The following is a 17,825-nucleotide window of genomic DNA, read 5'->3' on the forward strand; positions in this document are numbered from 1 at the left end:
AAGAGCAGAAAATTATGACAAGGCAGCACCAAATAATAACCTCCTTCAGTGCCTGTTTTTTGTTTCCTCGGGCCAAACTGACAATCATTGTGCCGTCAAAAACATTTAATCTTATTGTTGTTATTAAACTCACATCTTTAAACTTCAATTATGTCACCTGTGTTGATTCATCCCCCCCTTACCTTCTCAGATGGATGAGGCTCTAAAGGCAGACGAGTCTCCTGAAGACAGTGACCTGGAGGCTCATCTCAACAGTTGGAACACGGGGGTGAGTGCAGGGACGCATTTTGAGCTTCTTGTTCACATGCAACTGTCAACCGGATGCAACTCATTGTTGGTTGCAATTAAATTTCTGATTTTGAGGCGTCTGTTTTGTTCCTTAAAGTCCCACTCCGATCATCTTTTAATCTATTATAAGAGCCTTCCTATTGGTCTTTTAAATATAATTATGCCGTATTTAGCCAAAATAAAAAAACCTGTCATTTACTAGGACATAGTTTCTGCAGAGCGGCAGTAGTTTATCAGAAAATTCACCTTTGAGTTGTGGGTGGGACTGTTGGTGCAGAACAACCCAGCCTCCTATCCCCTCTCTGTTGCCGAGAGCTCTCTGTTTACAAGCTCTCCTGCTAGCTTACAGCCCCTCACATCCCTGACCTATCACAGCTGGTGCAACAAAAATGGCAAATGGAGCAAACCAGGGAGCTTTTGGCCCGCCCTCAAAAGTGTGCTCTTTTTCAAAGGGCATTTTTTCATTGTCTGCTCCAATGATTTATTTAAAGAAATACTCAGTAATCAAACTTTAACTTAGTTTTCTTAATATATGTTTTCCATCATCAGAAAGATTTTAAAAACACAAAAAACAGGATTTTGATGGGTCTTTAAACTCAATTAAGCACAAAACGTCCAATTTGTCATTATGCTTCCACCACATTTGTAATATTGTATTTTTGCTAAAAAGGTTGTTTTTCCTTTTGTTACTCATGTACTGTAGTTTGCTCATTAAATTGTTTAAAAGATTAAAAACTTGTGTGTTCTGTTTTCTTGTTTGTTTTACAGTCATACATAAACTCAGACCTGTCGATGATAAGATCGATTTCTTGTGGCTCTTTGCATGACCTGTCAAAGAATAAAACCTTTCCGGATTTTCAGAAGCTTTGTGTTGAAACCCGGCTAGTTAATGTTTCTAGTAGCAACTACAGCATTTGCCGATAGTCATTTTACCAAAAGCTTAACTGAGAATAGACATACCTTCACCCCTAAGCCTGTTGCTTTTGGGCACTGTGGTAGCACATTGTGGTTGTGTAGACTAAGAAACAGAAGATTTATGTGCCTGCTTTGATAGGAGGGCTCCTGCCGAGGTTAAAAATGTTATCTGCCGTTTTGTTCTTTATTTTATTTAAACAGTAATGCCGTTATTTATAAAGTCATTTTTTTCTGCTTGCTGCCTCTGCCAAGACAGATATTTTTTCTGAACCCTCTTCTGTCTATTTTTTCCCCTAACTTTTGTTTTGTCATATCTTTGTTCTAATCACTCCATGCTCCTTTGACTCTCTGCTCTCCTTCTCTTCTCCAGAACTGAGTAATCTGAGCACTCTATCAGCAGACGTGAAGCTGTGCACTGCATCCCTCCTCTCCCTCTGTGTTAAAACACTGATAAGAGGCAGTGCTTGGCAATGCTGCTGCATAGCTGCATCTCGCAAATCAACAGATGTTCCTTCACACACAAACGCACACGGGCATCCTCGAACAGTTGCGGCTCTTAGAAGTGTTCAGACCGTACCAACTTTCAGCACAGCCTTTAGATGTTCTGAAAGACGTCTATATTTGGTTGTTTATTTCACCAACATCAAGAATTCAGCCAGTTTGTAGTTTGTTTGTTTTTGTGGAAAGTGTTGTGTGTCTTCACAGGCGAGGTGAGCAATATAGTACAGATGGTACATTTGTTCTGGCTTGGAATAATGTTGAGTATTTGCAATTTTTATTTAACTTGGTTTTGTATCAAATGGTTGCGCTGACCCTCACCTTCAGTTCCTGAATTCGATGCAAACCATAAAGTAGACTGGACCACTGGAGGCTAGTTTAGATATTCTGGAATTAAAAATCTTTTTTTTTAAGTCTACATCTTAATTTTATATTCATGACGACTCTGAAGTAGTTGATTTACTTTACAAATCAAGTTCGCATAAATTTGGGGGTATGTATCTTTGATTGGCAGTTGGGTTGTCCAGTGGGTGAACCCAAATGAGCTTCAGACTCGACTATGGCTCATCCAATCGCTGTTTAATGAGACGTAGTTGGGTGGGTGAAGAACCCTCTTGTCATTGTGCCCCTCCCACTTTAGGATTCATTTTTCCAGGCTACATTTTGTAGGTGATGTCACACCTACGAAGCCATCACTCTTTTACTCCACCTGTCATCTATAGACACACATCTAGAGGAGTGTGTGAGCATGCAAACGTGCACAAATGCATCAGGCCCATTAGGCATTCAGATGACTTTTTGTCCAGTGGGCTCTGCACAGTCACACCTGATGACTTACTGTGGACATGGACAGAATCCAATTTATGGTCCTAAAAACAATGTAGAAAATTTGTCTTATCTTTAAAATTTTAGGGGGATTTTTTAACTGCTTCATCTTAAACAATGAAAATGAACCAAATTACATCCTGATATTTAAAGACCCTTTTCAATCATCAATCATCAAAAATCTGGGATTTCTTGGATGTGCTTTCTTCAGAGCGTCAGTTCATTATAAATTCGCCTGTGAGTTGTGGGCGGAGTCGTTGGTACAGGACAACTCTACGACCCTTCCCCTACCCATTAGAACAATGGAACCCTACCCATTAGAACAATAGAACCCTAACCATCAGAACAATAGAACCCTCCCCATTAGAACAATAGAACCCTACCCATTAGAACAATAGAACCCTACCTACTAGAACAATAGAACCCTAACCATCACTAGAACAATAGAACCCTAACCATCACAACAATAGAACCCTCCCCATTAGAACAATAGAACCCTACCTACTAGAACAATAGAACCCTAAACATCAGAACAATAGAACCCTACCCATTAGAACAAAGCGGTAAGCTTTAAGCCTGCCCAGAGCATTTTCTACATTACAAATAAGCTCTTTTTTTTAAACTGCATTTTTTCATGATTCACAATTTGAATAAAGAAATATTCAGAAATGCAGTTTTTAGATAAATCGTCTTTATACACGTGCTCAATCATCAGAAAAATGCTGCAAGAGTGGGTTAAAAACACCAAAAATACAATTTTTATTGGAGTGGGTCTTTATAAAATTCCCAATACTGTACTATAAATACAAATACTATAATATTCTTATGGAAAATAAAGACCACTCTTTGATATATGGTGAGGAGGTTAAATCTCCTTTTAAGGTTTAAAAATTAAATATTACGTATTTCTCCTCTAAATTGTATTCCCATAGGTCTTGTTTCTGTCCCCATTCTTTATCAGCGAGTAATGAGTATGTTTCCAGCCTTCACCGGTGTCATCCTTTCATTGCCATTATTTCAAAAGATATGGTTTTAAGTTGTCATTTCTAACAGGGAGTTGGAAGAAACACTGCTTTTTAAAGTTTGAGTTCATAGGAAAATAATGAGGTCCTAAACAAATCTAAGATTGTGTAAACTAATCAGTTTGTGTGACAGTTAACGAGTTGTATTGATGTGACGCCGCCAAATTCCATCGGCTGGGAGCCGCTTGCTTTCAGGTGGCTGAGCTGTTCACCCTTTGCTGCATAAAGTAATCAGAAAACATGCTGTGTCTGTGTTTGGCAAGGATGTATACACATTAGTTTCCATGTCACGGTAAACAGACTGCAGATAGCTTACAGATTAGCGGTCCTGGGTGTTGACAAAAGGAACAGCAAAGACGGGCTGAGAGCGGAAACTGAGCCGGCCACACAGAAAGCCTTGTAGTCGCACGCCGCTGTCTGTCTATCCAAACAGACAAAAGTTGACAGAAAAGACTCTAGCCGCAGAACCAGGCTTTGATGTTCTTTCCACATTGTTTATGGCAAACTCAAGGCAAAGGACAGATTCTGGTACTGGTGAGGTTTTTGAAGGAAAGAAACACGGTTCTGATGCTTTTTCTTTTTACTGTTGTAGAGTTAAAAAAAAATGTAAGTATTTGAGAGAGAAGTCAATTTCTTGTCGCCATTAAGTTGTCTCAGCCTCATTTTTGGCTTGTTTTTCACACATGAAAGTGCAATTATCACATTTTATTCCTCTATTTTTTAGATGAGGCTTTCATAGGAGCAATGTGGGCCAGCTATCCTGGCCCACATTGCAAAGAGGTACTGACTGTAAGCTCCTTTATTCATTGAAAACACAAAACAACTTTATTTATTCTGCCTATCCAGAGGCAGTGGTAGTACTAAACAATCAGTTCTGCATATACATTCCAATGATCCATAAATCTACGCCTCTGACTATTCATTATGCCCCACCATTGTGTCGAAACCAGAGCTCAACGCATTGAGAAGTAAATGCTTTGTGCTTTAAAACGCCCCCACAGCCATTTACATACATCCACACACATGCTTCACATTGTTAGAATGGCTGAGGTCTGTTTGAAGACAAAAACTGTGCCCGCTTCCGGTGATGATCGTCTTTGTCTTTTGTGTGTGTGTGGATTTAGGATTAAAATCCTTGCTTTGAAGCTCTCTGGTTCTGTACCAAACTGTCAGCAGATCCACACACCTCAAAGCGGCGGTATCCCTAACCTTAGCATGACTCAGCTATAACGGTCAGGAACCATTGGATGGACTTGTTTAACTTAAGTAGATGAAGTTTCCAGACTCATATTTATCAAAGTGAGGGATCTTTTCATTGATGGAACATGGCAGCACTTATATATGCTGTTTGATCATATTATAGCTCAACTCTCTGGTTTTAAAAAGGTTCATATGTTTTGTCTGTACAGTAAATTCTGCTGTCAAGTATTAGCTGTTTTCGGGTGTTTTGTGGGTACTCTGCTTGAGTCTTCAAAATATTTTGTACTTTTATCCTGTAACTTAAAACAGAACCTGATAATGGAAACGTAAAAAACACTTTCTCTTTTTCTCAGATATGAGTAAAAGACCCCAGTGTTTTTGGTGTTTTTAACATATTCTTGTGTTTTTTTTTATGATGATGAAGGCATTTATACAAGAATTTAAGTTTTAAATTTCATTTCTGAGTATTTCTTTATTCAAATTGTTGTGAATCAGGACCAGACAAAAAACGCTGTATAAAAAAGATTGTATTTGTTATGTAGAAACTACACTACTACTCATCCATTCTGATGCATCCAATTGTAGACAACTAAATCCATGTACGTCTTTGTTTTCCTCGTCCGTGTCAAGGGGTGTGAATTCGGACACAAAAGCAGGACGGCAGAAGTTCGAATCAAAAGGATATTTTAATCCAAGGAAGGCTTCTTAAGCTCGTAGAGACCGAGGTCAAACAAGTAGAACGATCCGGTGACAAGTGAAATCAAAACAGGAGCTTATATACACACACATAAATGAAAACAGGTGGGTAAACAGGTGCCGGTGAAGACCGGGGTAAGTTACCTAAAGAACCAACAGAAGACAGAACATGAGTTAACAAAATAAAAGCCCGAACCCGGAAGTGAGACAAAGATGAACCGCCCTGGCCCCGGCTCCTGACAGTACCCCATCCTCAAGGGGCGCCTCTGGGCGCACCACCGGGCTTGTCAGGGTGACGCCTGTGGTACTCCCTGAGCATGCCTTTGTCCAACATCCTAGATGTGGGTTCCCAGGACCTCTCCTCAGGACCGTAACCTTTCCAGTCAACCAAGTACTGCAGACCCCGGCCCCGACGTCTGACGTCCATGATGCGTTTGATCGTCCATGCGGGCAGACCGTCGATGATGCGAGGTGGCGGAGGTTGAGATGGAGGGGGCTGGAGAGGACTAGTAACATGGGGTTTGAGTTGGGAAACATGAAAAACTGGATGTATGCGCATGGACCGAGGAAGGCGTAGTCGGATCGCCACAGGGTTGACGACCTTCTCCACCTCGAACGGTCCGATGAATCGTGGAGACAGCTTTCTAGACTCTGTCCGCAGCTTGATGTTGGCAGTGGACAGGAGTACTAACTGACCTGGCACGTAGGTAGGCGCCGGTAACCGACGCCGATCAGCCAGTCTTTTGTTAGCTGCGGACGAGCGAAGAAGAGCAGCGCGAGCCTCCCTCCAGATCCGTCTGCAGCGGCGGTAGAGGTGTTGTACCGACGGCACCGCCACCTCCTTCTCCTGCTCTGGAAACAATGGGGGTTGGTAGCCTAGAGAACCCTCAAACGGGGACATACCCGAGGCAGATGACGTCATCGAGTTGTGGGCATACTCAACCCAGGGCAGAAGGGTGCTCCAAGAGGTCTGGTGCCGGGAACAGATGCATCGGAGGGCCACCTCCAGGTCCTGATTGGTTCTCTCGGCCTGCCCATTTGACTGTGGGTGAAAACCCGAAGAGAGACTGACCGTGGGACCAAAAGCTGCACAGAAACTCTTCCACACCTGTGAGACGAACTGTGGTCCACGGTCAGAAACGATATCAACTGGGATCCCATGCAGTCTGAACACGTGTTCCACAATGAGTCTGGCGGTCTCTGAGGCCGAAGGCAGCTTCTTCAGGGGCACGAAGTGAGCTGCCTTAGAAAATCGGTCCACAACAGTCAGGATCACAGTTCTGCCAGCAGATGAGGGCAGGCCGGTCACAAAGTCTAGGGCTATGTGGGACCAAGGGCGGCTCGGAACAGGTAAGGGATGCAGCAGGCCAGCTGGAGGTCGATTGTTGACCTTGTTTTGGGCGCAGATCGTGCAGGCAGAAACAAACTCCCGGGCATCCCTCGCCAAACTGGGCCACCAGAAACAGCGACGCAGGAAGGCGATCGTCCTGTGTACCCCGGGATGACAGGTAAGCCGAGTAGCGTGCGCCCACTGGAGGACCTGGCTCCTTACGGCCCTGGGAACATAGAGTCTGTTAGGGGGGCCCCCACCAGGGTCTGGCTCCCGGGCCTGTGCAGTCTTGATCTCCCTCTCCAGCTGCCAGGAGAGGGTACCCAGAACACAGGAGGCAGGAATTACAGTCTGAGGAAGGGAATCCTCCATAGCCGGTTCCAGTTGTCGGGAGAGAGCATCTGGTTTAATGTTCTTGGAGCCAGGGCGGTACGACACCACAAAATCAAACCGAGCGAAAAAAAGTGACCACCGTGCCTGCCTCGGGTTAAGCCGTTTTGCGGTCCTGATATAAGACAGATTTTTGTGGTCCGTCCAGACCACAAAAGGCTGTCCCGCCCCCTCTAACCAGTGCCGCCACTCCTCCAACGCCAGCTTGATAGCTAAAAGCTCCTTATCCCCCACGTCGTATTTCATCTCCGCCGGAGTAAGCCGGCGGGAAAAAAAAGCGCAAGGATGAAGCTTGCTGTCAGCACCCTGCCGCTGGGACAGCACAGCTCCAACCCCGACGTCCGAGGCATCAACCTCCACAATAAACTGGGCGGAGGGGTCCGGTTGGATGAGAACTGGGGCGGTGGTAAAAAGGTGTTTGAGCCGCCGGAAAGCGGCCTCTGCAGTCTCTGTCCAAACAAAAGGAGAGGAGGTGGAGGTCAAACCCGTAAGGGGGGCCGCGACCGAACTATAACCCCTAATAAAACGGCGTAGGTAATTGGCAAACCCCAGGAATCGTTGAAGCTGCTTCCGATTGACCGGAGCAGGCCAATCAACCACCGCGCTGACCTTAGCTGGGTCCGGTCGCACCTCCCCCTCCGCAATCACAAAACCCAAAAAAGACACACTGGAGGAGTGAAAATCACATTTTTCTGCCTTGACGAAAAGCTTGTTCTCCAATAGGCGCTGAAGAACCAGACGAACATGCCGCCTATGTTCGCCGGGACTCCTGGAGAAAACAAGAATATCATCAAGGTATACAAAAACAAAATGGTGAATGTAGTCCCTGAGTACATCGTTTATCATGCCCTGAAATACAGCTGGAGCATTAGATAGTCCAAAAGGCATCACCAGATACTCGTAATGTCCCAAATGCGTGTTGAAGGCGGTCTTCCATTCGTCTCCCTCCCTGATGCGAACCAAATGGTACGCATTCCGTAGGTCCAATTTGGTGAAACACCGGGCCTCCTGCAGCGTCTCGAAAGCGGAGTTCATAAGTGGAAGAGGATAATGGTTCTTTACCGTAATGGCATTCAACCCTCGGTAGTCAATGCATGGGCGTAATGTTCCATCCTTCTTCCCCACGAAGAAAAACCCCGCCCCCACAGGAGACGAAGAAGGTCTGATAAGGCCCGCCTGAAGAGAGTCAGTTACGTACTGCTCCATTGCCTCCCTCTCAGGTTTGGACAGACTATAGAGATGGTTCTTGGGCAGTGTGGCACCCGGCTGCAGTTCAATAGAGCAGTCATACGGTCTGTGCGGGGGCAAGGAGAGAGCCCGGAATTTGGAAAATACCTCCCCTAGGTCATGATATTCAGGAGGGACCTTGGAGAGGTCAGGTGAGGGCGGCTCCCCTACCGGGTCAGCGGAGTCAGACTCTGGATGCCGAGCTGAGCGTAAACAGGCCTCGTGACAATGAGTACTCCAACTGACTACGCGATTGGTTGGCCAATCGATGACTGGGTTGTGATTCAGAAGCCAGGGAAACCCTAGAACCACCGGATTATGAGGGGACTCAAAAAGAAAAAAACTGGTATGCTCGTGGTGGTTCCCAGAAAGGATGAGGTGAACAGGTTCAGTGATCTGGTTAACTGTGGCGACCACCTCACCGTTGAGGGAGATCACCCGCCAAGGGCGGGGAAGCGACTTGGTCCTAAGACCGGCCTGTCTGGCTAGCTCAGCATCCATAAGGTTCTGTTCAGCCCCAGAATCTAACAAGGCCCGAACAGGAAACCCCCCACCCTTAGACACAATGTGACCCTCCAAAAGACAGGAGGTGGATTTAGAATCGACGGGCACCTGGCCTCCGCTCGTCAGTGTGCCCACTTTTAATGACGAGCGGAAGCTTTTGGGCAGTTCTTACAGTAATGACCCCGCTGACCACAGTAAAGGCACTCACCTGCTGCCATCCTTCGTCTACGCTCAGTGGGGGACAAACGGCCACGACCCAGCTGCATAGGTTCCTCCAACGGGGCTGCAGGAGGCACTGTGGGGGTAACAGAAGACATATGAGGGGAGGGCTGGACGTAAACGTCAGGGTGTCCCCTGAACTGGGAAGCGTCCACCCGGCGCCCCCGCCGACGATCCTGCAGTCGATTGTCGATACGAATCACCAGGGCGATAAGAGGCTCCAGGGATGAGGGCAGCTCCAAGGGAGCTAAGTGGTCCTTCAGCTCCTCTGATAATCCCTCTAGAAAAGCGTCCGTAAGCGCTGCGGGGTTCCACCCGCTCTCTGAAGCGAGAGTCCGGAACTCAATAGCATAATCCGTCACCCGACGGTTACCTTGTGTCAGCCGCATCAGCGCCCGAGCCGCCTCTCTGCCGGGTTTCGTGTGTTGAAAAACCTGGGTGAAGGCGTCGAGAAAGGCAGAGAGAGAGGCGCAGGTCGCTCCTCCACGTTGCCACTCCGCAGTGGCCCATGCTCCGGCTCTGTCAGAGAGGTGTGAGATTATAAATGCCACCTTGGCCCGATCAGTAGGGAAACTGGCTGCCTGCAGCTCGAAATGAAGCTCGCATTGAGTGATAAACGCCCGACAATCCCCTGAGTCGCCGGAAAACCTCTCTGGTCGGGCCAGTTGAACCCCCGGGGCGAGTGACGTCGTCTGGACTGGAATCACCGGTGTCGGCGCAGAGGTAGAGTGATGTGGCGGATGAGATGACGGCGGCTGCTGGAGCTGCTTTGCCAATGTCTCAATGCGATCACCGATCATGGTCAGCTGTTGCTCCTGGCGCCCAGCCATCTCCAGCATACCTCGCCTGAGGTAATTTAGCTGTTCCTCCTGCTGGAGAATGACCCTCTCCTGGGCGTCGCTGCTCGTTCGTGGAACTCCTGCGTCCGCTGCGTCCATGATGACCGGATCGTAATGTCAAGGGGTGTGAATTCGGACACAAAAGCAGGACGGCAGAAGTTCGAATCAAAAGGATATTTTAATCCAAGGAAGGCTTCTTAAGCTCGTAGAGACCGAGGTCAAACAAGTAGAACGATCCGGTGACAAGTGAAATCAAAACAGGAGCTTATATACACACACATAAATGAAAACAGGTGGGTAAACAGGTGCCGGTGAAGACCGGGGTAAGTTACCTAAAGAACCAACAGAAGACAGAACATGAGTTAACAAAATAAAAGCCCGAACCCGGAAGTGAGACAAAGATGAACCGCCCTGGCCCCGGCTCCTGACAGTCCGAGCTGGCATGTGGCTCAAGACACTCCTCGGCTGGAGAGCTCCAATATTGCTCGCCATTTTTGTTGCTCTGCTGATGTCAGATTGTGGTTTTGAGGGAGTTACACCTTACCTTACCAACTATCCCCTCAACTCAGATGAATTTCTAGTGAACTCCTGCCATTCTGCAGAAACTAGGTCCTAAAAACCACTCAGCTGGTACTTTTGATTTTTGCTAAAAAGTCTTTATCATAATGAAAAGACCACTTAGATCAAAAGATGATCGGAGTTGGGCATTGGGGGATTCTGCTGTCATACTTTTTAGAATCGTGTGTCAACTTCCTAGTAACACCTTCATTCTAATATCGTTATATGAAAACATGCAAATAACTGAAGGGTAAACATGGTGGCAAACACTGTCCTTGCTAAAAAAAAATGAATATCGTTTGTTTTTTCCTGTGGAAAAGAGCATCACAAAGCCTGAGTTCTTTAGCAGTCTTACACTGTAATTCTGTGCAACATCTTTTCTTTCCTTTAACATTCTGGAATGTATGTGTTTCCATGCGAATTCCTAATAATGCTTCACTCTCACTTCAATGAACCCGTCTTAAACGGCATGAAAGGAGATCCGTGCTGACATGTTTAGGTTTTTTTAAACTTGTATTTTTTGTGCAGTTTTAAAGACACATTTTCAACAAAATACCAACAGTTTGTAATGCTTTTCTAAAATAAAAACTATACTCTTAAATCCCTAAACACAGTGTTGCTAGAGAAACTTTAGTTTCAAAATATTGTTCCAATTCTAAGCTGTCAGAAGTTTCAAACTTTCAGCAATTGATAAAACTAAACTAAACTTTGGAAAAAATGTAAGTTTTTTTAAATGAAAGCAGATTTAATTTCAAACAAGGTATTTTCTTGTAGTAAAATATTTGAAAATTCCAAACAGAGAGACATAAATCATCTCCTATCAAGTCAAAATGCTTAAATATCAATGAGTGTTCCTCATGTTTGAGTCCTATTTGTAGAAGGAAACCTTCAGATGTAAGTATTAATCTATAACACCAGAAAAAGCAGACTATAAAAATGGAATAATAAATGGAGAGGAAGAAATCCAGAATATCTGTCACCCATATAAAAAGTTTAGCGTCTCTGTATGTTTATTTATTTATTGTCATGTCTGTATGATGTCTTAAATATTCATTCTGAAAAAAAATATTTCAAATCAAAGACAACGGTTGCTAATATGACTTTCAACAATGAAAAAAGTGGAGTTCTAGATTTTTTCACATTCTTTGTTCTCTCCCGTTTGTTCTCTTAAACGAGATGGAGAGATTTCAATGGGAAGTCCTCTTCCTACTAATCTGCAAACTCTTTTTTCCTTTGAAGTTTGGCTGTTTCTTTTAAAACACTTCATATAGGCAAACGTTCCTCACGTCGTTTCTTGCCTCTTGCCAAAAGCCAGCAGGCGTAAGCTTTCACTTTTCCTCTTCTTTGAGCCGGATAAAGCGGATTTGGGAAATGTTTTTGATGGACTGAAGGCCTCATCAAACACAGACTGCATTTTTTTTCCCCCCCTCTGGAACAATGAGTGGCAGCTGTGATACATGACTGCTTTTGCTTTGAGTCACTTAGCTTACACACATGTACTAGCTTATTCAAGGCTCTGGAAAATGTCTTCTCAGAGCAGCAAAGTCCTTTGAATCACGTGGCATCCTCTCAAAGCGCTTAGTGTTAGGAAGGCTGGGTATATTGCTTGGAAATTCAATTAACTAGTTGGTGATGAGTGTTTTTTTGTTTGCACAAGTTCAAGGCTTTGAGTAAGAAAAGACACTGGGAGAATCTGTAAACGCTGGACTGGATCTGGGTTCAAGCCTCTGCTTTGGTAACTGACCTAAAGGGATAGTTGGCAGCAGTCCGTTAGTGTCAAGCCGTCACGCTCTAATGCTCACAGTTACCCGACTGGGGATCAGAGCCTTTTGCTTTCTGATGCCATAATGATGCAGTCTCTCTCATCTTGGACTCCTTTGGGATGAAGCTTAGGTTCCGAGTCTGTGGTTTAGAGTGCCATGGCCCGTCTTATCTGATCGATTTTGAAAGCTATAAAACTTAAACCTGGTGAGTCTCAGTAGTTAAAAGGGGACTAGGTTTGCAGTTAGCTTTCAAGATTGTGCTTCAGGCCAGTAGACTTAAGGGATCCACTGTGTTTTACAAAAATAAAGTTACCATTTCAATCATGTCTTCACGGATTTTCTCTTTCGATTTGACATATTTTTATTGTAAGTTCTCGAAAAGATTTTTCTCTTTGGTATCTGTAGAAGCTGTGACAAAATTGATTTGATTTATTATTTGTTTTTTTAAGGACATTGTGAGGAAAATGTGCAATTATGGATATAAGTGATCAATATTGCAATGACAATTTCACTTGTGATATATGAGCAAAACAAACAAAACCCAAATTAATCATTTCCATTTCACTGCAACATTTTTTTTTAAATAAAAGTCAACATAACCTAAATTCTACTTTAATTGATCCTCGTCTGCATAAGAGGCCAAACATGTAAAGGGCTCCATTTATTTTGATCAACATTTTGAGCTGCCATAAGAATCTTTTAGCATGTGTGTGAACATTTAAGGTCCCACTCAATCGTCTATTGATCTTTTAGTTATGTTTGTGTTTTTAGCCAAAATCAAAAAATCTACGTCAATTTCTAGGACTTAGTTTCTGCAGAGCGGCAGGACTTCATTAGAGATTTGCCTCTGAGTTATGGGTGGGACTAAGCCTACCCCCTTCCCATCATCCATCTTTTTTGACATTACCAGGGCAACAAAAATGGAGAGCAATATTGGAGCTATCCAGTCATAAAGTCTGAGCCAGATTCCAGAACAGACTTGGAGAACAAAGACGTACATGGATCTAATTGTCTACAAATGGATGCATTGGAAAGTGATTGGAGAGCTTGTGGCCCACCGTTCATTGTATTTTCTACGCAACAAGTACGATCCTTTTCCAACTGCATTTTTTGTCTGCTCCTGATTCACAACAATTTAAATAAGCAAACACTCAGAAATGCGGTTATAATCTTAAATTATTTGAAATACGTCCCTCATCATGAGAAAAATGCCAGAAGAACATGCTAAAAACACCAAAAACCCAATTTTCATTAAACTGAGTCTTTAAGGTAACCATTTTTCTCATTTTATGCCGTTTTTTGCGATAAGCTTATTCCACATGCAGGCTAATATTGCAATTTTTGTTTTTTATTTGTGCAGGCCTAGTTGTATATAAGAAAAACTTTTTAGCCTTTATCCAGCAGTATGATCTGGTCAAATTGTAGTAAATTAACTTCTCGTAAAGTGTGGAAGAGGCATGTATCTGCTCCACAGTAGATAACACATCACTGCATACTATCTCCAAGCATCTGTGTTTACAGAGGATGAAGGCAAAACCAAGACACAGAGCATTTCAGGGAAGATGAAGGAGACGCACAAATGTAACCTTTGCTTTTTGGAGCTGAAACAGTTCTTAGATGATTCGTGAACACCCCCACCCTCAAGGCAAAAGTCCTGGACCTCACAATCGGCCTTTCACGGGAATAAAAAAGCAAATGTTTCCGTCTCTTCCCATTCCCACTCCCAACTCCTCTCTCCCTCCCTCCACTTCCCACCCGACTTCTCATCCTCTGAAAAGCGAAGCGTCTGAAAACATGGCATCTTACAGCGCTCGTTGCAACTCAGAAGAACAGAAAAGGGGAAAAAGCTGTAACCACCCAGTCAGGCTGATTGAAGGCATCTCAGAAGCCTTAGGTGTACGACATTCCTCCTCCTCCTTCCTTCACCGGTGCCTTTATAAACAAGTTTCAAACGCCCCTGATGTAGTTTGACAAACTTTCTCCAAAGAGCATTTGAAGCAAGGATGAGGAAGTGACACCCCCACATGAGCTTTTTTTTTTAGGCATCTGCAGAATCATGTCTCTGCTTTCTCTTTCTTTTCAATCACTGCCACCTCTGTCTCTCTCCTCTTTTTCTCCCAGTGTCTTTCTCTCATGTCTCTTTGACTTCCCCTTTTTGCTCTGACGGGTCTCCTGTGGTCCCTTCAGTTGCACAAGAAATGCGGCTAAATAAGGAAAAAAGGCGACGAAGAGAGAAGAGAATGTTTAATAAAGCTTTGTCAAGGAGAGTGTATGAATGCAGCTCAGGTGCAACAAATGAAGAGAGGCTTCTAGACGGCAATTTAGTTGGACTTTTTTCTTTTCGGCTCGTTAATGTCAACTTCTAAAGAAATTTGAAAAAATCCATCTTTTGAATTTTAAAGATTAACTTTGAAATGCGTTCTTTTGTTTTATGACTTTAATGCATTTCACCAATATTTATATGCTTTTAAAAGAAATGAGTTGGACTGTGTTTATTTGAAATTGTCCCTCTTTGGCTGTGACTTTTAAGGTTATTTCGGGGGAATTTTCCATTCATTGGTTTTGATGAATAGAACACACACAAACTAGCTGTGGGATGCTGTTAATCACTGAAAAACACACACACACACACCCATTTTCAAAGGAAGAATTTTGCCACCCTTCTGCAGTTCTGACGAACACACCAGAGCAGTCACTGACTATACATGAGCAGCAACATCAAAGCACATGGCCAGTCATCTTCTGTCAAAGGTTTTTCTTTGTGTTTCCATGTGCTGGTGTGTGGAAACATCTTGTAAGCAAACTAATTAGAGACAGCAGCTTGTACAGAAAATAGATCAAGCCTAAATATGTAAAGAAAGGAAGGCTGTTTTAGAATATAGCTGGGCAAAACTATTGAGTTTCCATGAAAGCAATGTGGCTTAAACCACATTAATATTGTTGGCAGAATCTGTCCAAAAAAAAAACTTACACCATTTACAAGGAAGAATATAAATACTCTGTACTTTACAGAGGCCATCGTGTTCTTTCTTAGATTTTTTTTTTTTTTTTTTTTTATTTGTTATGTAGCTTTTTGTTCACATAAAAGGCCCACGCTGAAAGTACCCATTACAGAAGCTTCTCCTACACACTTGGACAGAAAAGGTCAGGATCCTTTTTTGTTGTTTTTTTTTTAAATATTTTTGGTTCTTATATGGCTCGATCACAATTAAGCTACAGGGATCCTTTACAACGCTATTCCCGTCCCACACAAACTCTTACATCCCACCGCTTGCCCTAAAAAAAATAAAGGCGATCATATGAGCTTTTGAGTTATCTTCATGCTTTTGTTTTAATCTGTTGAATTTCTCTGGAGAGCTCTGTTCCAGTGAAAGCTCTGCGACTATCATTTTTCTAGAAATTTTGATTAGTCATATTGTTCTGTGACATGTTAGCCGTGTTTTTGGATTGCTGCAATGCCCAAAGCCCTAATGGAGACTTTGCAATGAATGTATATGAGCTGACCCCTTTTTAAGGACAACAGAATATAGAAAAGTTAAGTAAATTTGATTTATAGACGCTGATGGTACTTTTAATTAGATGTATCAAATTATTGCGTAAATCATTATTATTATAGAAAAATTAGGGTGTTATTTTAAATTAATCCATTAATCTCATTTTAAATCTATGATCATTATGCATTATGTAAGGGATGATTACTGATGAGGTATCCGCTTATACCATGGTCACTTACAAGAGAAATGAATAATAAATCAATTATTCATACTTTAATCTCATTAGTTTTTAGGTTTGAATCGTTTTTCACAAAAAGAGGACTATTTGATACACTATGCAATGCGTTGTCTTGGTAACGGCTACATAGCCTTCACCCACCTCCCTCTGCAGCAATGGAGGAAAGCGTTATATATTCTAAACTTGGAAAGTTTTAGAGGAAAGTGCACCTCTTACTTCTTATCTTGTCCAGTCACAGTAAAAAACAAAAACAGTCCAAAGTCGAAATATTTCAATTCCTCGTCTCTCATCTCCTCCCTCTTATATTCTCTTCTCTCTTTCTCGTCTTCTGCATCCCATTCTTCAAAATCATCCAATTCACCAAACACGTTGAAGGAAACTAAAATCACTCGTCTCTTTTCTATTGTCTGGCTGTTTTGATAAACTGGAATAAGGTATGTCAATATCAATTTGTTAAAAAAATGTATTCCATGACGGCCCTAGTTTTAATGTGGATTGTTTCACATATAATTTCAGGTTTTTGACCTATAATTCATTAACACTAAATTCAGCTTTTTATCTGCATAATTGACTCCTGCGGTCTGACCAGTAAATAAAATATCCAAGCAGGATCTTTCTATGACAGATGAACATGAAAGCTCTGTATGTGAGTTAAAGTAGGGTTAGAAGTTCATCATCATGTGTTTGCAGGTCTGCAAACGCTGCTGTTTATGTGGAAAATTCCACAAGGTTTTTACCTAAGACGGTCATGTTTGGAAAGTGAAAGCAAAATGGCCGAGTTGTAAAGAAAGTGTGATTAAAGTTGCATGTGCGTTCTCAGACTGACGTGCAGATCAAAGTGCTGGAGGCTAAGCACCAGGAGGAGAAGCTGAAGCTGCAGCAGAGACACGACGCAGACATCGAGAAGGTGAGGATGAAGGGCCGGCAACTCCTGCTCCACTTCGCACATTTACGCTGTATTTCATCATCTTTTTTTCTTTACGGTCATGGGAAGCAGCAACTTTTTGAGTGTTCAAATATGGCGTTACTTTTACCGTGTTCGTTATTAATAAGAAAAATGAAATGTACTTTTTTTTTCTCTTTGTTAATGCTCTTTAAAAAAATGTTCAACCCCGTGAAACAAACCCCTCCGTTTGTCCCTATTCTGGCTAATGAAAGTGAAGGATTACTTCTCGTCTTATCCCCTCATCTCCAAAAATAACAATCTCTTCAAAGCTCCTTGTCAGCAGTGAAAGTAGCAGTAAAGCTGGTTTCTTTCACACCAGGTGCCCGTCGGTTAGGATCAAGCACCTGGGATCTGTCACATCCTTGCTACAACTTTCCTTTGGTGCCACTGAATATTTCATTAAAACAGAAAGAAAGACTCCAATTTTCTCGCTACTTTAGCTTCTTTGTAGTTGACAGGAGGCAGGCAGGATGACAACTTGCTCTCTTTAAAAGGTAGTGTCTCTTTATTGTATATAGATTAAAAGTTATGTCTGGTTTAGTTTCAGTGCACCCACTATCCTCTCTTTAGACAACAAGAAAACAGAAATCATCATGAAATGCATGTTTTAAAGTCCTTTTTCTATTTTAATTTTCACTTGATCATATTCAGTTTCTATCTTTTTGTAGTTTTTAAATGTTAGTAGTTTTTGGCTCTTCTCTTCTCTTCTCTTCCCTGGTTACATTTTGTGTACAGCCAGGCTGCTTCTCCACTGCATTAGGATGTCAAATAAAGACCTGAAATGGATGCCCTGAAAGCTTCCATTTCTAACAGTCTGGTACTCTCTCTTTGGGCCTGACATTGTCTTGTTTAGTGGACCCCAAAAAAGACAAG

General features: G+C 42.8%; 1 protein-coding gene across 3 annotated transcripts in view; it reads left to right on the plus strand.

Moving 5' to 3' along the window:
* The window catches only part of cep112 (centrosomal protein 112), a 105,320-nt gene that overhangs the window by 14,236 nt on the left and 73,259 nt on the right, over nt 1–17,825 (plus strand). For all 3 annotated transcript variants that reach the window (XM_011478215.3, XM_004071678.4, XM_020705326.2), the window contains exons 6-7: nt 191–268; nt 16,827–16,913. In XM_011478215.3, coding sequence (XP_011476517.1) covers nt 191–268; nt 16,827–16,913 — 165 coding nt within the window. The remainder of the gene's footprint in view (nt 1–190; nt 269–16,826; nt 16,914–17,825) is intronic.

This window comes from Oryzias latipes, chromosome 8 (genome assembly GCF_002234675.1).
Source record: "Oryzias latipes chromosome 8, ASM223467v1".
NCBI classification, from domain to species: Eukaryota; Metazoa; Chordata; class Actinopteri; order Beloniformes; family Adrianichthyidae; genus Oryzias; species Oryzias latipes.